A 27,318-nucleotide genomic window follows, 5' to 3' on the forward strand; every position below is an offset into this window, starting at 1 on the left:
AAATTTGGCCCGTAGCACTGGGGAGGGTTTCACTGTAACATGCAAGAGGGATGGGGAGGAATCCTCCTTTTGAAATGGAAACACTACATCCCCTGCTGTCCATCTCCTGCCCACAAAAGTTGCTCATCCTCCTCTTACAAATGAGAGGAATTCCAGGTGTCACTCCATACATTCATCCTCCTTTAAACCACTCCTTCACACTCACCTCTCCCACAAATGCTGACAGCTACCAAATTGGCCTGTAAATAGTCTGTACTAAACTCCCTCCTAGCCCTGAACTGTGAAGCTGCTCCTACACCCATGCTCATCGAGCCATTCCCTTCATTCAGCTTGTGGGTCTTGCCACTGACAAAGCCTGGAAGAGCTCTGTGGCTTTTCCTCTCAGACAAGTTATTGCAGACAAACTGCCCCAAAACGTACAACCACAAGACAGCGGGCATCACAGCCTCATCCAAGGCTCAAGCAGTTCAGTCTCCTTGTGTGGTGCAGCCTGATGAATCCTGCCAGATCCAATTGCCTGGGAGCCACTCAGTGATGTGAGGGTACGGCTGCCCTGGAAGAAAAACCACTCCTAACAGGCTACAGTTTTGACATGCCTGCTCTTAGCTGCCTTCCCACATTGTGTCTTCTGCCTGCACCACCCTTCAAACACGAAGCAAATTCCCAGAACTGGAGGCTTTTGTAAGAGCTGCTGTGTTGGTGTAGGAGCTCACATCATTTCATGGCCCTGGCTAACATAACTGTGAGGTAGCAAACAGCACCAGTGAAGAGCTGGTCCTAGTCTGAAGGTGCTGTTATGGTGCACTGGCACACTAAAGGCAGGCATGGCTGACAGCATAGCACACACTGATCAATGACTCTACACACTTTGCACCTTCACATTTAAGGATTTCAATTGTGTTATTTTATTTTTCTCCCTCACATGTTCCCATTTCCTTAATTTCTCTCAGCTCCCATCTCTAACACTTCACCATCCCAGCCAGTACAAAAGAAGAGAACATCACATCACCCAGCCTCACCAATTGTCAAAAAATTGTAATCATTAAACATCTCCCAGAGAAATACAGAGAGCAATGGAAATAGCACCAACATTGTTGAAATAGTCAATTTATTTCCAGGTCACAAAATTCTGAGTTGGAAGGGACCCATAAGGATCATTGAGTTGAACTCTGAATGGTCTGTACAGGGATTGATCCCACAGTCTTGGTGTCATTAGCACCCTGCTCTGACCAGCTGAGATAATCTCAGGTTGTTAATCCCATACAAACTGTAATCCTTTAATTCTGCACAGCACAATGCACAGGCAGCCACAGGGCACTTAATGTAATTGATGGGCTTCCTATAAAAGGGCTTGGCTAGTCACAGAAAGCCAACATCTCATTTCTGTTTATTGAAGTTGAAATCACTTTGCAGTAACATCTGTGGGCATAGCTACTCATTTCCCCACACAAAAACGAGTGTTGCTAGTTAACCTGCAGGAAAGGAAATAGTTCATAAAATAAGTGTGACAGGGATTTGCCAGGATCTTGGGAAAGTTTTATATTGAAATATTTGGAAAGCCAACAGTGAATCAAGTTCAAATTGTTTTTTGATTCCTTTACGCAATAACAAATTTTGTTTGTCTTTTCTTCACTCTCAAATAAATAAATAGCTCCATTACAGGCTGGAGCCTGTTCAACTTTGAGAGAAGACCAGGACTGGCTTTTCTCTCCACCATGTGTATAATGTTGAATGACATCTTAATGCAATCACTTTGGATGGCTGAAAAGAGATCTTCACAAATAGGGTATTTGCTAATTATTCAGGGCTATAAACAGTAATCCTTAGAAGCTCAGGGAAAAGGAAAAAAAAACAAAAAACAACGCACAATGGATTCTTCTGAACTCTTCTTTTAAATGCTTTTAAAACAGCTTTGAAGGAACCATTCACTTTCTTCTACTCCACCAATACCAAAGTGCCAGAAAACCAGAAATGTGACATGGTCAAGAAACCCCTTCTTCAGCTGCAAGCTCTTCAGCCCCATTTTAAGTCAGTCTCAAAGTTCCATTTCCTTCAGCTGCACCAGGAGTTGAGCCTTCAGCAGGACTGAGCCCTTGGTCTGGTCCCTTCCCATCCCCAGTAATGACTCGCACCCTGTGCTGCACTGATGCACCTGATGTCACGGAGTCAAGTCACTGCAAATCTGCCTCCTCAGCCACATACTCCCACAGGGAGTGGCTTCTCAAACTAGTCAAAACCGCCCTGAGAAGAGCCTCCAACTCTCCCTGCTGTTCCTTTGTTCTTCCCCATCTGGAGCTGGTGTAGCCTGTAGCGAAGGTGAGATGAGACAAGGTTGGACCATTAAGGCAGGGGGACTTGAAAGTCAATTGGTCACAGCATTGAGAACAAGCAGTGGCACAAAAGAGGCTGAAGAACCACAAAGTGACAACCTCTTCTCCTCTTCAATTGCTCTTTCCCCTTTACTTTTGTCTCTCCAGACCACTGCTCCATCACTTGAGTTACCACCGAAAGAACAAGCATTCCCCATATTCACCACTGTTAGAGCACAGCAAGTTGTATGAACAGTGTGTTTCACACAGGATGGTACCACCTCCTTACACTTCCTCAAGGGCCCAGGTATCTGTCACACCTGAGGTCGACAGTGCACAGTGGTAGCTCTCAAGTCACATAAAGTCCTCTTCATAGCCCAGAGAGACACAGCGTTCTGCAACACATGTCCACTTTAACACTCCACAAGCTTGTGCCTGACTGAGGACCACAGAATGAGAAACCTGACAAAGAGAGAGAACAAACAATTCCTTAAGTTTCTTTTCTATCAAGAAGGAAAAGCATTAGAAGCACATCTTATGTCATGCACATAAATTTGATGTTTTCTTTCAAACAGCAACAAGCAGCAACCCCTCTGCTCTCCATTCCAGTCAGTATCAGCCTTCATCTCATCCTGCCAACTCACAGCTCTCTGGGCTCTGTGCATCCCCAATGCAAACCCTGGCACACAGACCAAAACTGGTCTTCTTACCACCTCAGGGCAAACCTTACCCCAAACAGCTCTACACACCAAATCTCACCCGAGCTCTCAATCCTTACTAGATCCAGTGAGAAGCCTGCTTGCCCAGCCCTCCCTGTCCAAACCTTGACTCCAATCTCCTTCGACTATTTATAGGTCAACAGCAACCTTATCAATATGGCAACTTTAACCTACATACCATACAAACACCAGTCTGCACAGTGAAGAATCGAAAACATACTACACCTTTTCAGACTTGCTGTCCACATCCCTAACCAAAGCATGGATGGCAAACCTGCAATATTTCCTTGCTCAGAATTCAGCCTCAAACATCCACTCAGACTTTACAAAGCTGCCCATTCTGAGTCTCATCCATCTTTCAGGCAACACACAGCCAGGGCTAAAGACAGAGTGAATTTAATTTCTGGATCCTGGAAGTACCACCAAACTAGGCTGATTCTGGACATTTCCAGTTAGGCAAGCTGCTGGCTCCATCTGATCATGGGTGTAGATTATGGAGTGAAGGGACTGCAGAACCAGCTTTGTTTCTTGCTTGTTTAGGTGCCAGCTGGTGCCAATCATACATCCCAGAATGATGTCTGGGAAACACGGGACTTTCCTGTTTCAGGGCAAGGCTAGAGTTGGAACTGGGGTTAACACTCAGCGCTGGAGGCACTGAAGGGCCAGATCTGCCCCCAGACCCTGATGGGTAGGGGGCTGCAGTCACCTGGCTGAGTCTGAGAGGGAAGTGACAACACAGAGCACAGGGCTCATTTTTGGCTTCAAGGGTTGAGGCTCAGATTAGGCAAAGGGATGAAAACAATGCTCAAGAGCTGAAATGCCAAGTAAATGCTCTGAATCTCCAGAAGATAACTATGAATCAGGCTTTCTGTCCTCATGTTCCCATCACTGGCCTTCATGCCAGCCCTTAACCCAGTCCTAATGCCAGGAGAAGGGTCACTGGCCACCCTTCATCCTGTTCTGCCACAGCCTGCTGCAACCATAGCCTGCTGTATTTGGGAGGGAAAAAAAAGAAAAGAGAAAAATAAGTAACAAGAAAAACCCCCAAGCAGTACCTGCCAAATGCAAGCCCCTGCCTTGTGGCCTTTGCTGCAGACATGGATCTCTGGGCTAGATTAGAGAGACAGCCTTAAACCTACTGCTGCAGGCTAGGTCTAGCATTCACACTGTTGCTTAGGAGAGTTTACAGTTCCAGGCAGGCTGCAGAGGTTGGAGGCAGGCTGCTGCATGTCAGGAAGAAAGGCCAAGTTTGTTCTTATGTCAGTCCTTTGAAAATAAACAACCATAGAGGGGAGGTGGGGAAGGGGAAGAAAACCCCAGCATCTGTCAACAACTCAAACTGTGTTTAGGGCTAGTGATTGTGCCAAAATGATTGCTACCTATTGCATTACATAGAAGATGAGTATTTATGCCTGTGAATTTGGAGAGCTGAAGAATGATATCCTTAATATTCTTTAGATTCTTACCATGAGCCTTCATCAGGGAAAGAATTGTCCTTGGTGTTTGTCATGTGTCATCTAGAATCTCTTCCAAAACCCAGCACTGCAGGCCTGCCCTGGCCCAGAACAAATCATGGCCCCATGTCCTCAAGGTATAAAACTTTGTCCAAGAACTACAAAATCAGGAGGAAAAAGAAATAACATCTAGGTGCATGTACAACTCCATCAAAATTTACAGAAAGTGAGGTAGATGATTGAAACACAGTTAGCACTTTCCACATATTAAAGGAGCCTTGGCACGTTCCAACACTGTTTGAGCATGAACTTACTTCTCCCTCTAGAGGACACGAAGATTATCACAAGGAACATAAGGTTATGTCAAGACCAGAAAAATAACGAGATACTAAGGCAAAGGGTCAGCATTTTTGCTTTGAAAGTCTACTAGCAGTTTAGAAGGACCAAAATTACAACTGTAAAAACAATGAGTCATTAAGTTATGTGTTTATTTTTACAGAGATGTCCTAGAAGGTTCGAAATAAATTCTGAGTTAACTTTCTGAGTTAACCTGGTATTCTGGAATCCAGCTGTCACAGTTCTTCATCATCAGCTCCTCCACTACCTGTGACCATCTGCAGGATGCATTGGTCTTCAGAAAATGTCAGCCTCACTTCTTTAGTGTCTTGAAGCACCACGAAGGTGTGACCCTTGCCTGAGCACACAGGCCAAAAGCAGCCTGCCACAGCTGGTTGTGCATTGTTGCATTGTTTAATCAAAATATTTCAGCATGGAAATCAAATCCTTCTGAGCAGACGTATCCTTACAAAGCTGGTTTTACTGGCTTCGTCATGGGGAAACCAAATCCACAAAACACCACCTTCCAATGCTTCTGCTGCTACATATACTAAAATATATTGTGTGGAAAAAACAACAAATTAATACCATCCTGGCACTGACCTCAGACCTGAGAGGAAAACTAGCATCAATGCTCAGAATGCAAATCAACCACATGGCATTGCAGAACTTCAGGAGGGTGGGGGGCTGAAATTCCCAAAAAATTCCACCACCTCACTAATGAACTTTTTTGGAACTTAACATATATTATCTAGCAGTATCTCCTTCCAGTCCTCTCCCATTGAATCCCAGTGAATGACTGCAAAGATGGGACTACTTGGAAAGGCCCTGGAAGATAAGATTGGTTTTTTTTTACATTTTCATCTCTGATAAGAGAGTTGTAAATATTCCCACTCTACATACTTATAAGCTTTATAATGCCACTAAATCTTCTGGCCACAAAATCCCAGAAATGCATTTTTCCACGCATCTGACCTGTGCCTGAGAATTTTATGTCTTTCACATGCTCAGTCCATTCTAAAAAAAACTATATTTATATATATAAAATTAACAGCATCTCAGATTAGACAGCTAATTTCAAGCCCATTTTTACCCACACCAGTGCAAACACCAGAGGCAACATTCTGCCACAACCCACTCACAGCCTGCCCTCTGCATAAAGCACCTTATCCTGCCATCTTTAAGCCAATCCTCCTCCAGCACTTTAAGACAGAAAGGAGTATCAAAGCAGTTGTAAGTTTTGCTTTTACAGCTGTAAAAATTCCTTCTGATTGCCCGACAGAACTGGACTCTAATCCATTTTCAGTGAAGACAGAAAACAAAACAGTTGTGCTTTGAAAAACACACCAGACAATTATCAAAAGTGCTGCTTGCAGAAACATTCCCAAAGCCTGAGAGACAAAGCAAGAGAGTTTATGGCATGACCTCAGCAAAGATGTTCTCATTCAAAAAGGGGAAAAACAGTAATGTGAGTGCTCCACTTTGACACTGGAACACCCAGTGAGCAGTGGGGTAGAGGAGGAATGTGTTTGTAGTCAACAGAAGGGAATTCTCAGTCTTAGGGGTAGGTATCACACCGGCACAGTTCAGTCTCACTGCTGCTGTGACATCTCAGGGTCATCTGGCTCCACAGCCCACCAGCACCCCACAGCCCACCTCTCCAGGGTCTGTCTGCCTGTGCTGTGACACGAGGTGAGCTCCATGATGGAGATTTTTGCAATGGTCCACAAGAGACCCAAGAGCCCTACCAGCAAATTCAGTCTTGGGGAGTGGAGGAAGAGAGGGTAGGAAGAAAATTATGGAAGATAAAGGGGAAGCATTAGCTTTGAGCTGTTTCCTCATTGTTTTTATACCTAGAACTGGTATATATGGTAATACTACTCTGTCTGCACAGGTGCCATGGAAAAAAGAGCAGGCCTTGTAGGATTCTAATCTCTGGGGGAAAAGTGGGGATAAACTGGGTATCTGTGCTACTTGGAAGCTTTTCCTTTAGCACAGGATACAAAGCCATGCCATCCCATCCTCATCCTCCTCACACCCAATCAGACCGGTGCCTTTTGTAGTTACACATAGCATTCTTCATCCCTTCTCTTGCTTTCAGGGATCACCCCAAAGATGCTTCATCTCATGGCTCTGATCCAAAAAGCTCCCCACCCACCCTATTCCTGTGTTCTGCCTCACTTTAGTATATTTAGTCAGGTTTACAGCGGCCAGGACACATGAATTGCACTCACAGCCTACCTCGACAAGCACATACCCCACTGCAACAGCCATGCCCAGGCCATCTCCACTTGCACATGGGCTTTTCTGGCTGTGCTTCACCTCAGGTCCCCTGCCAACACCCCGACTGTGCACACCTGTCCCAGAGCAAACACCTGAGGCAGGCAGCTCTTGCTTTGAACAGCCTGCACAGACAGTCCTGCTGCAAGGTTCCAATCCAAAATGACAGATTCAGGATCACCTTCCTGCTACAGGACAGTTAGAGCTGGGCAAACTTGATAAGGCTGTGGTGCACAGCCTGGAGGGAAGACAAGGTTATGTGGGCTGAGACATTTCCTCTTCCCTCAAGCACAGATGAGAGCAGCCTCCTTTCTCTGAAGTGTCTCCTCAGGTAAAGGAGGTAAACACTGCCCTGTGGGACATGCTCTGTCTCTGGAGTTTCCAGGCTCTTTGCCAAGAACCAGCACCTATCCCCACCTGCAGAGCAGCCAGATCCAAGGAGAAGGTGACTGTCTCTTGTGTCTGACAACCCCCACCTCACACTGATCAGCCATGGACCAGTTTCCTGGTGGAGTCATCCATTGCTGAGCCACACAAAGTAAAGCACACACAGCTTCACAGTCACTTATGCTTACCCCACTTCACCAAAACCACAGAGGTCTGCCCAGTGCACAACTTGTTCCCGGGGAAAGGCAACAACTTGGACACAATTCCCCACTCCATCCACAACCCTTAGCCCTACACACACTTCCTGGTGCACTGTCTTCATGAATCCCAGCTGTCGTGAATATCTCTGTACACAAGCAGGAAATAAAAGTGTTCATGCTTCTGGCAGCATCTAAGCCCTTGGTGTTATGAGAAAGAGCCATCACCAGTACTCCCTCATCTCTGGATAGAGGTCCTGCAACTCCTCCTTCCTTCACTACCAAGTTAGAGGCTGGCCTCTCTCTTGCCCCTGATGTAATGCCAATTTCAAAATGCACGTATTTCATCTCAGTGTTCCAAAAAAAAACCCCTTTTGCTGAGAAAATACCAGTCTTGCTTGCTCCAGTAATACTGGCTACAGTTACATGAGTACTTATGTGAGAGTGCTATCAATTCCTGTGTGGATTAAGAAGGAGAGCAGAGAGAGAGACATCTGGAAGCCCTGATTGGTTCCTCTGTTACGAGATTTGTAGCCAAAGGCATCAAAGAAGCTGTGAAGGTCAAATGGGGATTGCAGCCACGTGTGCACTTGGACATCAATGGCGATGCAAGCACAGGGAGACAGCAAAGGCAAAATGCCTGCAGGGTTATCCAGGGGGACTGTGAGAACGTGCAGAGCTGAATTTGATTTCATACTGTGAAGAAGGCATGATGAGTAAGACCACAGGAACAAACCAATGTGAGTTTACCAAAAAAGTCAAACCTGCACAGGTAAAGAATTTTAGCAGGCACAAATGTTCGACTCATTCTTTTCCCATTGAGAAACCTCTGTCTTACACTCTGTTCAAACAATTACACCATGTTATTAATGAAACCACCCTCACAGTTCATCCTGTACGTATATAAATAAAGGATATTTAATTTTTTAATAAAGAAAAAAAGATGGTGACTGACTAGTCCATAACACATCATCCCTTTCTCTGAGCCAAAGCTGACTTTATTTGCCTTTCTTCATTTTTGCAGTCTTTTCTTTCCTCTTCTTCACATGCTTTGGGATTTTGGTTTTTCTCTTTTCTCTTTGGGCTTCTTTAACCATCTTTTTCCTTTCCTATAAGGAATCAAACATCATTCATTTAAAGCCAGAAGGGAATTAACAATTTTAAGCAAGTCAATAAATTTTTACATTAACAAGTTAATTAACACATGACATAAAAATAAGGTTATCAAGATAAAGAAATTTTTAAAATCAATAGGAATTGTGAGGGGAAAGGAGAAAGAAAACACAGGGAGTGGAGCCCAGACCTGCACACTGGTAATGACAAGGCAAAATTCAAAGTAGTTAGAACCTGAGTTTCACGCAACCTTTGAAGAAAGTGAAAAAGAGGCTCTCAACTCATGCTGTTTACACCTAAGATTACAACAGGTTGTCTGGTCTACATTTTCTGTCACCCACAGGGCTACTAGAGTATGCGTTTCTATGTGTCATGCAAAAATATTGATCCAGTAAGTGTTGATAACTCAGAGCAAGCTGATCATCAGCAGGACTGGCATGCTACTGCAACACACTGCAAATCTGTGCCAGACAAGGGATGAGACTCAACTAGAAAACCAAAAGTCAGCAATGTGGAAGGGGCAGATAGAAGTAATTGCTGCTAACCAGTTGTTCAACCTACAGCTAAACACACAGGTTACAAAAAACCCCTCATCTCACACAAAAAGAAGTGTAAATGAAAACCTATAAATTAGGATGAGAAGTGGCCAAGACTTCCCTGATTCACCTCTAAAAGGCAGCAGCTCTAGACTGGTAGTGTGTAGTAGAGCACTGTATTTTTATTTGACAGACATGAAATGTATGATCTTACCTTTTCTAGGAAGAAAAACCTAAAATGCAATGTCCCAAATCTTGAACCCCTTAAACTCGTAAGATTAACCCTGATTTTTTTTTTTTTGCACAGCACCTAAAAGGCTGCCAAAACGTTCTCACTCATGAGTGATACTCTGCAGGAAAGCTTCACCAAAACTGAGCATACTGTTACAGTTTAGAAAATAAAACCTCAAAAAACCCAAACCTCAGACCCTAACCATAACCCCTTTGCTGGACTGCACTACATCTCCTGCCCACAGCAAAGCTAGCCAGCCTGCACTAATGGTACTGCAAAAGCCACTGTGGTACAAACACTGTCACCAAATCTCCAGTTCCACAGATCAAGTGATCTCAGTCTGGGCACAAAGAGTTTGATAATGAACACCAAAGCCTGAAGAGTAGCCAGAGGGACTGAAAAGCTGCCCAGGTTTCATTGAACTGTACTTTGTGTAGCCCTGTAATTCCCTGTAGAGATCTCTCTTCTAGCTCTGCCTAAGCTACAGAGAGTTGTGTTCCACACTGCTCTACATAAAACCACCTTTAATAAAGCATCCCCAATGAAATTTCATTGCCTCTGCTCTTGTTCTACACAACAGGAAAAGTTCACAGCTTATTTCAAACAAGAAGTAAGAGCCACTAAATTTGGATTTTTTGTGTGTGTGTCACATAGGCAAAGGTGGGAAAAACAAGCAATTCCCGGCCAGCTGACCTTTTTGTCCATGCTAACTTCAGCAGGTTTATCTTTGGGATGTACAGATTCTTTACAGCCCGAATCAGAGTCCTCTGAGCTGTCACCATCATCATCAGAGTCTGTTTCTGAATTGTCTGCCTCTTCAAGAAGTGCAGGAATCTGCAAGATATATCAAGATTTATATCAAATCAAAATCAAGAAACCTAATGACAGCATACAGACACATATATGCACAATGTGTGTATATATATATATATATATATATATATGTACATATATTCACAAAATAGAAAACAGAACCTGCTGCAAAGAAACCCTTGAGCAATCTGATGCTATCTCCCTTACCACAGCCCTCACAGAGTCTTAAGATAAAGAATGAAAAGTAGGTTAAGCCAAACTAAGAACAAGGAATCTAGAATGTACAACACAGATTCTTTTAGGTCAGGGCTCAAAGCACAGCTGCTATTTGCACTCCCAAACTAATTTCCCTAAGTTAAACAGCAATTTGCTAACATATGTGGAAGCCTATTTTTAATTATCCTTGGATCATGCCCAAATCTACCTTGGGGGCACTGTATGTATTCTATATTGCAAACACAAATATCTGCACTGGAACACTCACTTATTCTTAAACAAGCCTGGAGACTGTGCTACAGCCTGATCTCACCCATATTTATATTTCCATTTAAAATCAAGAGTCTACACCACTGCTAGAGAATATTCACAAAGTAAGGAGGGGGAATCCACACAGGGCTTCTGCCTTGAATGACATGGCTCCAAGTGATCTGTATCCAACTTCTCATCCAATCTACTTTACAGAAGTGTCAATGTCAAGTACTTCAAATATAGTAAGACTATTATATGCCTTGTACTGGAGGACTGTTCTTTACGCAGTATTACAACAGATACCCTGAACATACTAAAACTTGCAGTCATGCAATAGGTTAAATCAATTACATTTTCCATAATCAGGAAACACTTGCCCTCATTTTCACCTTAACTTTAGACATCATGGCCACAGCAAGGATTATAATTTCATTCTCAAGCAACCCAGCACCAGCCACAGTGCAGGGAAGCAAATTCTGTGCTGTGCAGACACACTGCCATGCCAGTGACACAAATAGTCACTCTGCACACAAGGGGTTTCTTTCATGGAGCCAGCTGCAGGACCAGGCATTCTCTGAACTACCTGTAAGCACTTTTCTGAAAATGGCTAAAATGAAGGATTTTAAAAAGACCCTCTCACCTTCTGAACACCGGACAAATCTTTCTTCAGTCCTGTTACCGTCTGGTAGAGAATCTGCTCCAAGGGAGAGAGGAAGAAATTACATTACCAAATTATGTCTTACTTCTTTGTGCCCAGAGAAAGTTACTATTTAAAAATAAATTTCAGGAAATAAAGACCAGGATAAAATCCACTATGTTAGCATTAAGCACTAACCAGACAGTTTTAAAGTATGATATAGATTTAGTACTCCACACCTTGGCAGCAAAGCTTCTGTTTTTGTTTGTTGCTAATAGTTTCCAGTAAGAATTCATATTCCCTCCTTTTGTAGGGCCTCAACAAGTCTACTCACATTATCTTGCTGAACATTCAATGCCATATCCTCTTCTTTCAATTTCATCATTATGTCCACATCCCTCTCATAGTTTTTAACTTCAGTCAAAGTTCGAGGTATGTAGGCCTTCTTAAATACCTAACACAGTGAAAGGAAACACAAGCTTACTAATTTACATATAGTGCAATGATGCTTTTTTCTCCTAATTATGCATCCTTATAAGAATAATCACAATCAGAGAAACAACAAGTGACCACAGCAGTCATCCACTAACAATTGAATGACAGAGTTATTTTTATATGGTTATTTTTTGCAGGGACTGGTTTAATGTGCAACCTAAACATTACTGATAGATCACAATTAATAAGGCTCCTTCCTCAGCATGACTCACATAGCACTTACAAAATTCTCCGACCATCTCTTAGCCCTCTTGAGTCCTAAGGTTTTGTGTCCTAAGAATTTTTCTAATGTTCCTATTGTAATGTTTATAATGCCTTCAGGAGGCAACTCCATTGAAATGCACTGCTAGAACTTAATCTCTTTATGCAACAATACTCACTTCAACCTACAGATCAACTCCAAAAAGGTTCTTGCAGCAGTACAGTACAATATAAACTAACTGCAATGTCAACAACATACATAAAATTTGTCACATTTGGAACAGTCTTTCAGCAAGCTTATGACCCTACCAGATCAGAAAGATGTGTTTCGCTTCTCTGTTTCATGGTCTATCAGTTCACTCCCAGCACAGATTTAGTACTTCATGATCATCACTGCTCATTTGACAGATGTGCACAAAGCACACGTCCCCACTTCCACAGAGCTGCCCTTACTCAGCTCTATGCTTTTGCAAGGAAACCACCTCTCTTACAGAGAGTACCTCATATAAACAAAGGAGTAACCTGCTACCAAACACTAGATCCTGACTCTACAGCTGAGTAGTTTTATGCTGAGGCCACACGAAAAACATTTCCTTGGCAAAGCCTGAAGTGGTTAGTGAAACCTGCTGAGCTCCAAGACAAAAAAAGTCTTGAATAAATTAAGTAGTATTGACCCCAAATATAAGAGGTTTCTGTTGGTTGTTGGTTTTGGTTTGTTTTAAACTCTTCTGGAACAGATAGTTAAGACTAAGAGAAATGGTTCTATCTTTACATCAAGCATTTCCAGAACCTTAACAGCTTTCTGGAACAGACTTGAGATGGCTTCACCTAATGTAAAAGCAGTGAAAGAACTGATTTAGACTGGCAGTGGAACTAGACAGGCAATTTGGCCAATGCACGTGTCCAAATAGCCTGCTTCTGTATCACTGGTCCAAAACCACTGGCATAATCAGATCTCTCTACTCAGGTTTTTTGTGAACTAAAGCTGAACTGGAAGATACATCAAGGAACCTAGATGTGAGCAAAGAAAAAATGGTTTAGGAAATGGAATATTTGCATTCTAACAGCTTATTGCTGTCAGCTTTCACACATGGCATCCCTTAATACTTCACATCTCAACTAGGTGAAGACATTTCAGTATCACAAACAACGTTTTGCTTATCATCAACTGTACATTTTTCCAAAGAAAACAGAACATTTTTCAGCGTTTAGAAGAGGTAAGGTTAATATTAATTTCTTAGCAAGAACAGAAATCCTCACTTCCTCATCCACTTTATCTTGACTGGATCTTTCCTCCTCTGTTCTTTTCGATGCTATTTCCATTGCCTAAAGAAATACAAAACATTACAAAAAAGTTATCATTCTTTAGAATCGCACCACTAAGCCTTTAAAATCACATCCAAGTATTCCCATCTGCGTTTCTCTCTGTGCTCCACCGCGCTCACACGCACGCCAGCTTTCCCTATGGGAATGCCTTCAGCGACACCTAATGGTGACCAGCACTGCTGCAAGGCACAGTGACAGCTGCAGATCAGGGCAGATGAAACAGAGGTAAAAACACACTCACTGCTCCCCCAGACCAAACTGTGGCTACAGGACATACAACACCACTCTACATACAAGCACAATTGTATTTCTGCAGAGTTCCTCCTTGCCAGAAAGGAAGAGTTAACTTAAAGCATCCTGGTTCTTATAGCACCTCAGACAGACATTTGAGCCTTCATAATCAGACTTTCTAAGAAAGCATGCAATGCAAATAGTGTCACCCTACAATGGTATCAATGGAAAAGATCTATATGCATTTTTGAAGCACTAGCATTTGTCATCTGCTGGCTTCCTTATAGTGGAATGTAGAATAAATGAGATGATGGAGCCTGAACTAGATCTGATTTTATTGTCCTCTTCTCAGTAACAAGGCCATGAGGTCTTACCTTAGACAGGTAGTCATCAATGTTCTCACTTGTGATAGAAGGATCAGTAATAAATTCAAACAGCTCCCTCACAGTCATCACTGCAACATTGTGCTTCTGGAAAAAGTCTGCCACGAAACAAGGGAGAGACAAAACCCATAAGTAATTACATCTAACATACGCAGCTCAGATGTTTAAGTGACAATTCCAGCAAGCCAACAACACCGATAACTTGGGAAAATCTCAGCCGCACATTCTACATCCTACTGAGTTTAGTTACCAGATGGTTCTTGACTATCTAAAATAAAACTGTTCATCTCCCAGATGCAACAAATACTGAATGGAGAAAAACTGCAAAAATATAAAAGCCAGATCAATTTCAGCAAGATCCCGACTTAATGGAGTAGAGGCTAAGAAGTAAAGAATTCAAGACAGGTGTATATATGCAATGACTAAGATTTAAAAAAAAGTATTTCAAATAAGGAGTGGAGACCTCAAACAGAGAGAAACAAATAGCAACTGAAACACAGAACAGCCTCATTATGATCCACCCAAAAGGGAAGACACACTGATGTCCTAGAATCTTCCTCACTACTACTACACTCAGAATTGGTTGCTTAAATCAGTTATGAACAAATTCATAGGCTGCATTTCTGTTCTGAAAAACAGCAGTAAGTAACACTGAGGACTGTTTAATAAGTATTTCCCACTAAAATTCCCAGAAGATCTCTCACTGTAAGAAATTAATCATAGAAAGATTAGAAAAGGACTTCTTTCGGAGGCAGCTCTCTGTGCCCATGGAATCACAAGCCTCTGCAAAGATCACATTTAGGACAGAACCAGGTATTCCTTAGAGTCTCTGCAACAGGTTTAGACAGAGAAAGTTGCAGTGAAAAAAACAAACAAAACAACACCAAAATCACTGCAATTCACTGAGACACTAGAATATCTAGGGAAAGTAAGCCAAAAGACACAAATAAAGAGCAAGGATGAGACCAGTTGAGTCAGAAGGGAGTTACTAGAAATGCATGAACTGAAAAGGAATAAGGAAAAAGAAGCATACTGGATATCAACAAACACACAGTTCTTTTCTAATTATGTGTCAGATTTCCAAGAGTCTCTCTAAAATAAGAGAAAAGTCAATCTGAAAAGTAAGGGGGTGAAATGTAGCCTATAATGAGAGATTTTTTTTGTCCTCAGGGACACACCCTACCAGGAGGTGAGTATCTGTTACACAATACGTACATTCACACATGAAGACCAAATTCTCAAAATAAAAACACCATTAAACTTATCAAAACGCTATGACAAGTGATAACATCTCTAATTAATTACTCTGTGCCTTGATCCTCTCAGCTGCCCTGAACAAGTAAGTGCAGGGAACCTTATAACATTTTATAACACTTCTTGCCAGCTGAGGAATTCCAGACAGGGATTCAGCTCACAGAAGGCAACACATCAGTTTGTCTGCACAGTATTTTAAGGGAAGTTAAGAGTAGGGTGAGCACTGCTGCAGACTGGGAGTGATCTTAGATCTATCCTGGGATTCAGCAATGTGACTCATTTCAGACAGATGATTTCTAGCAAAATAGGCTGCACTACTCTGAACTTAGCACAGTACACTGCTCACTGAGGAAGTCATGAGGAAGTATTTTAATGGAATTTTGACAGCTTCTACAGTCAGTTACTCCTGAAAGAACATAAGGTGAACCGAGTCCATTGTGTTGAATACACCATCTGTCAGAACAAGGGTTGAAGTGCAGCCCCCTCACCGTTAACGTTGGCACAGTCCTTGCGCAGGAACTCCAGCGCGTGTGGGTGGTCGTGCTCCACGGACTGAGACACATCAATGATGTACACATCCCCTCCGTGGTACCTGCAAGGAAACCCCACACAGAGCTGCAACAACCCCACCAGATTACTGAGGGGCAGGGAACAAAGCATGCTTCAAACTTCAGAACCAGCAAAAAAAAAATCTAAACTTCAGAATACGCCTTGCATATTAGGGCCAGGGTGGCTTTCATCAGTCAATCCTTTCCCTCCTCTACACAAGCTGTGTAATTAAACTTTTTTTTTAAATAGTCTGCTCATAAGCAAAAAAAGCAGAGGCACATGAAAAAGAAAACCCAAGAAACAAGTATTAAAAATATAGCAGTCAAATGATACCTTACTTACATAAAATACCTTATATAAAAATGATACCTTACTAATTACTGCCTGAGTTGACAGGGTTTCTTTCTGGTTGCAAGGGGGTTTTGTGAGGTGATTTTGTTATGGTTTTAAATGTTTTTTTCTTTTTTTTGATTGTTTGCCTGTTGGGTTTTTTAACTGAGAAAGCCCAGATCTGGGTAAAAGGCTACATAATTAATTAGCTAAGTTACAAAACCCAGTAATGACAAGGACCCCGCCCTTGCTGAAAGGTACATCAGTATTCTCACACAGAGGTTGCCAATGCATACATTTTAGATGTCACAATTCAGAGCACGGATTACAAACATACAGCATATTAAATTCACTGAGATCTGCATGAACAAGTCTGGCATCTTGGTACATTCTTCTCATGTACTGGATGATCTGCAGGTATAGCTCCCGGACTTTGGAGTCAGATAACTGAGCATTCTTCAGCAGAGGTGCAGGCCTTGAAATTACAAAAAAAAAACCAAACAAAAAACAGAAACTAAATACTTTTTTTTTCTTCATACCAGCTGCAAATGCTTTAATTGCTGTGCCTGATCCTTTCACTCCCTGAGTATGACAAGCAAGTCAGGATGAGCAACCCTCGGAGCCAGCAGGAAGGGCAGCAAAACTTTGCTACATGCTTGCCAAAGATTCTGGATCTCCATTTCCAACAGGAGCTATTTTGAACCATGCTACATTTACGTAGGTAACTACAAAATAAACTATAATAATGTATGATTAGAAACCTTTCCAGCATTAATCTCTGGTAAAGCCACTTTAAAAATTAATTTTGCACACAACTGAGGCTTCAGATTGCCTGCAGTAGTAGCTCACAAATGTCTGGGACCATTTCACAGATCACATGCACATGTTAACTTTACAGGCCTAGAGTAACTGTAGGTGAATTCAGAGGGTTGGTTTGTTTGGTTTTAATAAACCTTTGGGAAAAGCTATTACTAAACTAAAAAAAAGCCCAAAGAAAGAAAGAAATAAATTTTCTAAGCATACTTACCTATCACCTTTACCAATAAAGCCCATGACAAGCACATGACTCCTTAGCATGATTGGCTCTGGGCAAGGTATCTGGGCTGTGTTCAACCTGAAACACAGGAACAAAGCCACAAAAAAAACCCCACCAAACTCTATTTGCTTTGCACTAGTGCATAAAGCAGCTCTGCAGTTTTGAACCTAACACACAATGAGAGCTCAGGAAACTCTCTCTTCTGAAGAACAACTAGGAAATGCACACAAAAAGCCACAACCATTCTGACTCTTTTCTAAGCACTCCTGTGTCAAAGAATCTTTAGACAGTTCAGGTTAATCCTAGATTAACCTATATCACACAGCGTGCTGCTGCTCAGCAGCAGTTATTCCTAGCTTTTCCTTGCTGTTCAGTCATGTCAGACAGAGTTCAGACACTGAAGAGCTTAGAGCATTAGCAGGAAAACAAAAGAAGATCTTTATTCTTCCCTCCCCTTTTGTTTCTTTCCCACAACGAAGCTTAAGACACTTTCCTGAACGCTCCAGACACCCGACAGGGTAGTGGTAGCCACAGTCCAGCAGAAACAGAGCACCTCCTATAAACTTAAAAGTTTTGCTAGCCTCTTCATGATGAAATAAAAACTGGAAAAATCACCTTATTAAATTCCGCATTTCTTTTTCGGCCCATGTCTTCACCATTTTTCTTGGGTTGCCTTTGCAGTATCCATGCCGAAATCTTTAAATAAAGAAGTAAAAGACAGCAGGGACTCTTAGTCTATCAACATAGCATGAGCACCAGTGATTTTAACACCTTTCAAAACAATCCCTCTTCCCCAGTAAAACGAGACAGAAGTCAAACTCACCTGAATTCACCACTCACGTACTTATCCCGATCTTTAAACATCAGAATAGAGGTTTTGTAAATCTTTATTGCTCTGTTCTCTCCATTTGCAGTACTGGCATGATATACATTGGCCTATCAGATTAAAAAGGGAAGAAATAACATTAAAGGAAAGCCCTTTAAAGCAACATAATTTTCTCTCTTCTCATTCTGATACCTGGAAAAGAGCGGCTCTAACTCCAGCCCTTACGTGGCACCCAGCTGAAGGAGGCTGCACACAAGGGCAATCCTTTTTCCATGGAAGGCAGCTTACAGGAAGTGCATAAGATAGGACAGGGGTGCAGCAATGCCTTCAGAATAAAATCAACACTGCACAAGAAAACTCTGCCTCATCCACACTTGGGGGACTGAAACAAGCCCTTGTGTGAAGGGTTAACTTGAGCCTGTGCACTGTTCAGGCCCTACAGCACGGTCCAAATGTCTCATGTTCCCACCTCCACACAGGGCAGAAGTATATCTTTAATTGGAATTATCTTGCTTTGTATGTTTTTTCAGGCACTACTTAATACTGTGGGCATACATAACTTTGCCAAAACTTTTTGTTGAAAGATGTAATTAACAACATCCACATATTTAAGATAATATTAAAGCATTCTTAGAAATCTTTCATACTTGGGAAAATTGGTTTCCTTTGACATAAATAATTTTTTTCTCAAGATAACTTCTTATCAACCAAGCAACATAGAAAATGTACAATTAAGCCCAAGTATTTCACTACATTTTCTGAGCATCATAAACTTCCACCCAGATTGCTGAAAAGAAAAAAGCCTACCACATTATTAGCAATAAAACTTACTTCTTTCCCTGTGCTGATGCAGCCATTGATTTCTGATATGATACCTCTAGAGAGCATCTTGAACAGAATGATTCGAGTCCTTGGGTCCAACACCTCAAATTTAATATAGAAAAGTCAGCAGAGGAAAAAAACCAAACAATAGTGTCCAGTCTTACTACCATATTAAAGGACCCTTAGCATCAGACTGTTCTCAAGGATCAAATAATAATCTGAACAGCAACCATTCAGAATTTTGCCATGAATCCTGGATATTTCACTTTTTTTTTTTTTTTCTTTTTTTTTAAACTAAGCATATGACTTCGAGTCAACCCTAGAAGAGACAAAAAAATAATCTCCCATAGCTGCATTAAATGCTTTAAAGTAAGATTTTTCTTTGGATACAGATACCATAACTGAAATAGAACAGCCATGTGGGCTCAGGCTAGTAATAATTCAGTCTTGCTAAAGAAGACAAAAAGAAAAAAGGCAAACTCAGCTTTTTTTCTTGTACTTTGGAATTTAATAAAAGCTTAAGATGGAATTCTGCATTACACATATGAACAAATCACAAGGTTAAACACAAAAATGAGCTCTAAAATGTTTATGGAACCAAAGTTAACCTTCATATAAGAAGAGACAGAAAGAGAGAGAGAGAAAGAGAGAGAGAAAGAGAGAGAGAAAGAGAGAGAGAAAGAGAGAGAGAAAGAGAGAGAGAAAGAGAGAGAGAAAGAGAGAGAGAAAGAGAGAGAGAAAGAGAGAGAGAAAGAGAGAGAGAAAGAGAGAGAGAAAGAGAGAGAGAAAGAGAGAGAGAAAGAGAGAGAGAAAGAGAGAGAGAAAGAGAGAGAGAAAGAGAGAGAGAAAGAGAGAGAAAGAGAGAAAGAGAGAGAGAAAGAGAGAGAGAGAGAAAGAGAGAGAGAAAGAGAGAGAGAAAGAGAGAGAGAAAGAGAGAGAGAAAGAGAGAGAGAAAGAGAGAGAGAAAGAGAGAGAGAAAGAGAGAGAGAAAGAGAGAGAGAAGTCTTTTCAGTGTAACAAGGGAAACAGAATTCCAAAACTCTGTTCCTGCTCTGTTTTGTCATTGCTTCCAAAATTCTACACTATTTGCTCTGGTCAAAAGGGAAATTTGATGAACAAATAACTTACCTGTTCTACTGTTGCTCTGTCTGACTTGTCTTTGACTCGGTACCTAGCAGAAGAGAAAATGTTACTATCCCACATATGGGCTTGGTACTTTCACAGAGCAAACTGTGACATTCTGTGTCAAAGATAAGATGACAGCCTTAAGAAGTAAGGCTTTCAGTTCATACAAAACCAAAGGTTTCTCCTGCAGACAGAGGGAGGGAAAGAAAAAAAAAATCAACAAACCCCTACCATTAACATCAGAGTCCTTCACTTTTTATTGATTATCTTCCTGCTTTTTCTGAATTATGCTCATTCAGAAGAAAACTATCGGTCTTTAAAACTTAGGGCTATAAGCTGCAGGCAAAAATAAAATTATTAAGAAATACTCTTCCCTTACCAAATCATCAGGAGGAACTTTCAAAAGGCCTCCAATACCTTTTTAGCTCAGTGGCTTAAGGATTTCTGTTTAGCAAAGAGTATCAAAGGGTCTTTTCCAGGGGAATGACACCCATCACTTTTGCCTTACTATATTACACCAACACAATCAGATGTGCTACCAGTGACAAAAGAATAAAAACTTCGGGATGATTCAGACAATTGATTCGGAAACCAAAAAATTGAAGACCAAAGGGCAAACTGCATGTAGACTACTTCTAAACTTCATTTTTCTTGACAAACTTATTCAAACAAGGAAATAAGCACTAGACTTCTAGGTTCAAAGCATTTAAGTGAAAATAGAAGCATAAGTAATACTCACATCTCTGCTTCCTTCTGTCTAGACTTTTCTGTGACTCTGTTTATAACAGAGTCATCAAAATTTAGCTTATCTGAAAAACATGCAAAAAAAGATAAAAAAAACCCAAAATCCAAAGAAGTTTCCTACTGTGATGCCAGTAATGCCTTTTGGATAACATCTCACCATTAAGTTTGTCTGTTCTTCTCTTATAACAATCAAATGTCATTTTTCTTAACACAATAAGCAATAACCTCCCAGATTCTCTCAACAATACATTTAAATAGTGTTTGATTAAATGCTAAATGTATAAAAGCTGCTGCATTTGGCTACAAATACCAGCAGCCTTCATCCTGGCACCACTATGTTATAAAGGAAAACCCAGCCTCTGATGTCTACCCTGTCAGAAGGTGCCAACCACAGCTACCCCTAGCCTTGACAGGCTGTGCTGAGCTGCCATCTCCATCTCAGGGTAAAATTCAAACCACACCAGCTGGGATGGCAGCCTCTTTGCTTAGCACAGGAACTGTGTCCCTGGGAGAGAAATGATGAATAATGTACTCCCCACTAATACCTCAGGGGACTGCATTTGTCTAGAAAATGCAGCTGTGGGAATGACCAACATCCCTCCACCCAAAGAGCTTGTTCCTACAGAGAATGGAGGGAAGAAAGACTTCACGTCGCCTGGAGAAGTCGAAGGGAAAGAAAAAAATACCCCAAAAACCAGCCATGTGGTTCTTAAGGTGGAGAAAGGAGGGTATGACAGCCAGTTCATGGAGACTAAAGGCAACTTCAAGTACTCAAAAGGCATTTTTCATCTCTCTGGCAATGGTTAATTCACCCATTCCAGTGAGATCTGGCTTAACATATGCAGAATTAGTCTGAGAATGCCACAGTGTGGTAAGTGTTTAAATAACGGACAACAGTGCAATTATACTCACCTAAATTAATTTTGTGCTCAAATTTTCTTAAAACCTTGCCTGCAGGGGTTGACAGTTTTGCTGAAGAGCAATTAGGGGTCTGTCTATTTGCCTGAAATAAAGGATTTGTTAACATAAGTAATGTTCTGTACACAGCCCTTTGAAATTCAAACCATATCACTGGAAAAGTCATCTCAAGTGCCTATGCCCAAAGCTATGAGAAGAAAACCACAAGGGGTGAGGAAACAGATATGGATTAACACCAGATCTTACTTTAATCAAGAAAAGAAAATACAGGTAACACATCAGTCAGTATTCTAAAAGTGCTCCAAGCCAGAGTTATTTTTAGTCTAGGAAGCTACAAGTCTCTCACACAACACTTTTTCTGTCTGTAAAAGAAAGAGAATAGAAGATAGAAATAAGGAATAAAAAATGCAGAGGGAATGAACTGAGAAAATGTTCCAAGATTCTGTCTTTTCTTACATGTAGTCCTCCCCAAACACAAATAACACCTGAACATGATTTCACCATGACTGAACACCATACACCTCTAAATAAAGGCAAGAAAATACCACCCAGGACAAGCACTGCCAGACATGCTACGCTGTGATCAGCACAACTCTGATTTACCTCAGCTGTTCTGCTAAGCTGGTACCAATAAGAAAAATGAGGTTTTCAGCCTCTAGTGTCCAAGCTGATGTGAGAACTAGCACCCTTCTTACCTTCACGAGTGCTTTTCATTCTGAACAAAGCCAGACTTTCTATGCCAATGCCACACATTCTAAATTAATTAACTTCAAGCATCCCCCTCCATTTCTTATGCTTGTATTTTTCTTTGCCTTCTTCACTATTAAGTCGAAAATAGAACCAGTTTCACCCTGGATAGGCAGGGTGGCCTAAAAATAAACAGGAAGGCTGGGAAGATGCTCAGAAACACAGAGGACAAATACCAAAAAGTAAGGAACATCTGCGGAGATCACGGTGAGCAAAAAAAGAAAAGTTGAGAAAGGTAAGGAACAGAAGGAAACTGCAGCAACAAAGAAAATCCAGCAACAGGGTTTGAGAGAAGAAAATCAAATGGAGCTCTGGCTACAATGTACATACACATACTTGTACGTGGAACAGATGCAAAGGAAGGGGATTCTCTCAAGGCAAAATTTCTGCTTGCATTTGTCCTGAACATAACACTAACAACAAACAAAGCCTCCAGGTTGGCCCCCTTAGCTCTTGGGCATCCTCCAGGCTCACAGAATAGCCTTCAACGTACCTGTGGATTGCATCCACCAGCAGTATTGTGGCGCTTGGTGAGTCTTCCCACCTCATCATCCCAGTCCCAGTCTTCATCTTCCTCCTCATCATCGTTGTCATCATCACCGTCTGGTTCCTCAGCGTTAACTTCTTCACACGTGGACAACTGGCAGTTCTCAGGGACCTCACCCTCTTTACATGCTTCTGTGTCTTCTGCAGATTCACTTAAAAGAAACACAAATGTCTCTATAACTAAAAGTGATTGTTACAGTAACCAAAAATTCAATACACTTATCCCTACAAACCATTTTACATTTCCACTCGTGTTTTAATTTATCGAGTCCAGTTCTGAGGCCCTCTACTCAGGAAGGATACTGAGGTGCTGCATCAGGTCTAGAAAAGATAAATTAGGCTGGTGAAGGGTCAGGAGCACAAGCCCTATGATGGGCAACTGAGGGAGCTGGGATTTTTTATCCTGGAGGAAAGGAGGCTCGGGGGGAGCTTATCGCCCTCTACAACTCCCTGAAAGGAGGGGTAGCCACGTGGGGGTCTCCTTTCCCAGGCAACGAGTGGCAGGAAAAGAAGACATGGCCCAAAGTTGCACGGGGAGAATTTGGAAGAATTTCTTCACAGAAAAGGAGGTTAGACATCGGAATGGATTGCCCAGGGAGGTGGTGGAGTCACCGTTCTTACACGTGTTTAAGGAAAGACAAGACTTGTTACTCAGTGCCGTGGTCCAGTTGGCGCAGTGGTGTTGGGGCACAGCTTGGACTCGGTGATCTCAGAAGTCTTTTCCAACCTAAACGGTGCTATGACTCCGTAATGTCAGTAACGCGTCACGACTTTCTGCCAGGACAAGTACGTCCCAAAGCAGCACACAAAATGGAAAAGGGAAATCGAGAGACACACGCAGCCTGTCCTCTCACCTCCTCCAGCAATGCAGCAGCACCACCCGCTCTCCCTTCCCCGCGGCCGGGCAAATCCCAGGGATGCTCCCGGTCCCGCTCCGCGTGTTCGCCCGGCCGCGCCCGAGGCCCGGCCCCTCCCGCGCCCTCACCTGTCCGAGCAGTCCGCATCGTCGAACTGCCCGGGGACGACCTGGCTCATCACCAGCGCTCGGTAATCCATGGCGGCGGCGGGCAGGAGGCAGGAACCGGGAGCCGGGATGCCTGTGGGACGCAGGCGCCGGCCCGGCCGCTACGGCGGCTCCAGAGGGACCAAAAGCATCGCTGGCGAGCGCGGCTGGGACGGGCCTGCCCCAGCTCCGGTCCCCGCCGCTTCCCGAGCGGGGAGAGCCTGTGCCGGCACAGAGGGGCTTCTACAAGGGCTTCTAGTGGGGATTGGCTTTACGCTGAAAGAGAGCAGGGGTAGATTAGACATTAGTAAGAAATTCTTTACTAACAGGGAGGTGAGGCACTGGAACGAGAGCCCCAGAGAAGCTGTGGATGCCGCATCCCTGGAAGTGTTCAAGGCCAGGCTGGATGGGGCTCGGAGCAACCTGGTCTAGTGGAAGGTGTCCCTGCCCATGGCAGGAGGGATGGAACTGGATGATCTTTAATGTCCCTTCCAACCCAAACCATTCTGTGATTCCATGAATCCCCAGTAGACACGTCAATGCTGAACTGAGGCATATCTGTATATTAAATAATATAGCCTTAAAAACACGGCATTTTCAATCGCTGATCTCTTGGCCATTCCTGCCACAAAATCATGGTTATTTTCCCTAAAACACAAGTGATGATCTGTGTCCTCTGTAGTAGATACTGAGAAATTTTATTTGGTATACTCTGAAATAGTAAATTCCAATCTTTATTAAAACAAAGCTCTAACTGAAGCCAAAGGAATTCCAAATTTGCAAGCCTAGCTAGAAGCATCTTAGCTCCTAAAACCCCTAGCATTGAATAGCATTATAATCTGTTTATATACTGATATAATGCAGGATTAAGAAAATAAAAGTGGGTGCTGGGCTTTTGCTATCTGGTACACAAGGATAAAATTTTAAAACACAGTTTCCTTTTTTTTGTAGATGTTTTCCCATTATCCAAGTGGTATGTATAAAAGCTATGAAAAACTTCTGATTGTGCAGAAAACATGGACACTTGTGCAGAGATACCTTTAAAAAAGATTTAATACAATAGGTGTCATTTACATCTGCAACACTCCCATAAAGTCAGCTCTTTGAGAGTCTCTGTGCTCATTTTCCCTAATGCACAGCCACCTACAACAGAAATCAGATTAAGATCACCTGTTTACTGATCTTTTTCCTAGAACCAGGTGTTGGAGGACTCTTAATCCGTGTGAGTTAATCCATGTGCGTAAAGAAGGCGCTGTTCTACAGGATTATTTCACTCTCTAATAAATTATTCAGTGCTCTTAAGTAAACATACCCATTTATTGTAATTACAAGGGACTCTTTGAAACATAACACTGCCGAGGATTTCCACATTTGTTTTTATTCCTTCTATGCTTCAGGCTTCCACATAACTTTTTCTACAGCCTTGGAGAGGAGCACCCTTTTTTTTGTCCCAGGTTCTGCTTTGGAAGCAGGCGCCAACTGTGCTACAAACAATTATCTGCAACAAGGTTAAGGGAAAACAGTCCAGTAGGCAATGGCGATACTTTCCAAAGGAGAATGGGAAAAAAGGTGTCAGAGATCTACCAGTTATCACCCCAATCCATGGGAGGACAGACATCTATCAGACTGTGTATTTAGCTTGGACCACTGTAGCTCCATGTTCCCTGCCACACAAGACTCCTCAGAAAACTACTCTTACTCTTCCTATGGCTACATTATTATATTTCCTGAAGATTAAGAGTCAAAATGTTTGTTCACACTCAAAGATGCCCTAATTCTGTGCTTAACATGACATATTATGTAGGACAGGTTTATATTCTGGTTCACACTGAAGCTGGGAAACTGGGTACAGAGACTGTACTCAGAATCCCTGGGAGAACTGCAGTGCTGCTCCTTCCTGGAAGAAGTGACTTGACAGGACCACCACCTTTCATATTTGCAGGATGAAGTGTACAACTCAGTACAAGAAAAGACACTGCCTGCCGGCTCTGTGAAGCAACCTGTGCTTCTGAGCCCATCTTGGAAAATCTGACAAGAGTATGTTCTTGTTGGTGAGGCTAAATGTGAGAAGGATTTCAAGTGTCATGGGCTAGGATGAGCATATTAGAATGACATTTATCTATCACACTCCCCTCCCCTGCCAAAGTATGCCAGGCAGTAATTGGTAGTTCACAGTGCTGTCTAACAGATCTTTAGCTGGTGCAGAGCCTGTTTATAGCCACAGATACTGTTAGATTTTGAGGTCAGCTCTTACTGCCATGACATGAGTGAAGTACATGAACAATACGGGCTCTATAGAGCACGGGGAGACAAGAGAGGGGGGAAGAAAGGATATGTTCAAGGGGCTTATTAGATGATTGACATAAAAACCTATCTGAAAATGAAAAATGGCATCTGCATCCTGAGCAGTTATTACAGCAACTCAGCAAGTGACCAGGATCTTCTCTATCTCATGCAGTGTGATTGATATTCTAATATTCTAGGCTGTATTTCCACTTCATACAAGACATTGCTTTAAATGGAATAGACAGACATATACATGAAAGAGAAATTAGCTAATATGATACTTGAATACTGCTGTGAACATTCATGTAGTTCCATCATGTTTTTGATAGAGGAATCCTGATGGAAAAGGGTACACATGGAGGAGGCCAAGTGATACATTCGTTAAGTTCCAAGCAAAATACCTATTTTCCTCAGCTACATTATTCTCCATTAATATTCTCTGAAGATACTCTATAAAACTTAATTCTTCTTTTGAGTCCATATAGATTTTGGGATACCTCTCAGAAAACAACAGAGCCCCTAAGCCATAGAAATGCTTGCTGCAGAACCAACATACCTTTCTGCATAGTCGATTGGAAGGAGTCTTTAGGTGTGGTTACATTTTTCCCAGAGGAGGATTCCCTAGGCAAGGAAGAACAACCACATCAAAGGAGATTGTTGGGCTGGCAAAAAGAAAACAATACTAAAAAAGAATGCAGGAGCCTGGGAGATGTTTCATTGCCAGAATAATTATCAGTTAAACCCATTGTAGGTCTTCATGAAGAGCCATTTGCAGAAGTGTGGAGTCACTGCTGGATTGCTTTATTAAAGTATCCTTCACATAACAGACATGTCTTATTTTCTCACTCAACCCTGTCGCTCTATTCAAGACATGCTCAGGTTTTGACACTGAGAAACAGTTTCCTGGAAAAGATAATTTGAACTCAGCTAGCAAAATTTCCCTTCCCAGAAGGAGCCATGTTAAGAGTCCATGGAGGCTTGAATGATGAAAATACCCTTCTCTGATAAAATTATT

The 27,318-nt window shown here is 42.1% G+C and overlaps 1 protein-coding gene across 3 annotated transcripts; it reads right to left on the bottom strand.

Annotated features, from left to right (window-relative positions):
* Window positions 1–1,091: 1,091 nt before the first annotated feature.
* On the bottom strand, window positions 1,092–26,965 carry RIOK1 (RIO kinase 1). Of its 3 annotated transcripts, XM_042779225.1 has the most exons (20): window positions 26,860–26,965; window positions 24,000–24,293; window positions 22,962–23,166; window positions 21,716–21,806; window positions 20,799–20,868; window positions 20,063–20,105; window positions 18,944–19,036; window positions 18,110–18,222; window positions 17,902–17,982; window positions 17,278–17,364; window positions 16,588–16,725; window positions 15,860–15,963; window positions 14,109–14,215; window positions 13,438–13,503; window positions 11,816–11,935; window positions 11,485–11,538; window positions 10,257–10,397; window positions 8,638–8,791; window positions 4,495–4,640; window positions 1,092–2,771 (listed from the first exon to the last, which is right to left on the bottom strand). In XM_042779225.1, the coding sequence occupies exons 2-18, from the start codon at window positions 24,068–24,070 to the stop codon at window positions 8,681–8,683; spliced, it is 1,695 nt and encodes a 564-aa protein (XP_042635159.1). In that variant the 5' UTR covers window positions 24,071–24,293; window positions 26,860–26,965; the 3' UTR covers window positions 1,092–2,771; window positions 4,495–4,640; window positions 8,638–8,680. The 3 variants fall into 3 exon arrangements, with proteins under 3 accessions (XP_042635159.1, XP_042635160.1, XP_042635158.1); XM_042779226.1 differs by lacking the exon at window positions 8,638–8,791; XM_042779224.1 differs by having other exon boundaries at window positions 4,495–8,791.
* Between the last annotated feature and the right edge of the window lie 353 nt (window positions 26,966–27,318).

This window comes from Catharus ustulatus, chromosome 1, assembly GCF_009819885.2.
Source record: "Catharus ustulatus isolate bCatUst1 chromosome 1, bCatUst1.pri.v2, whole genome shotgun sequence".
In the NCBI taxonomy this organism is placed as follows: Eukaryota; Metazoa; Chordata; class Aves; order Passeriformes; family Turdidae; genus Catharus; species Catharus ustulatus.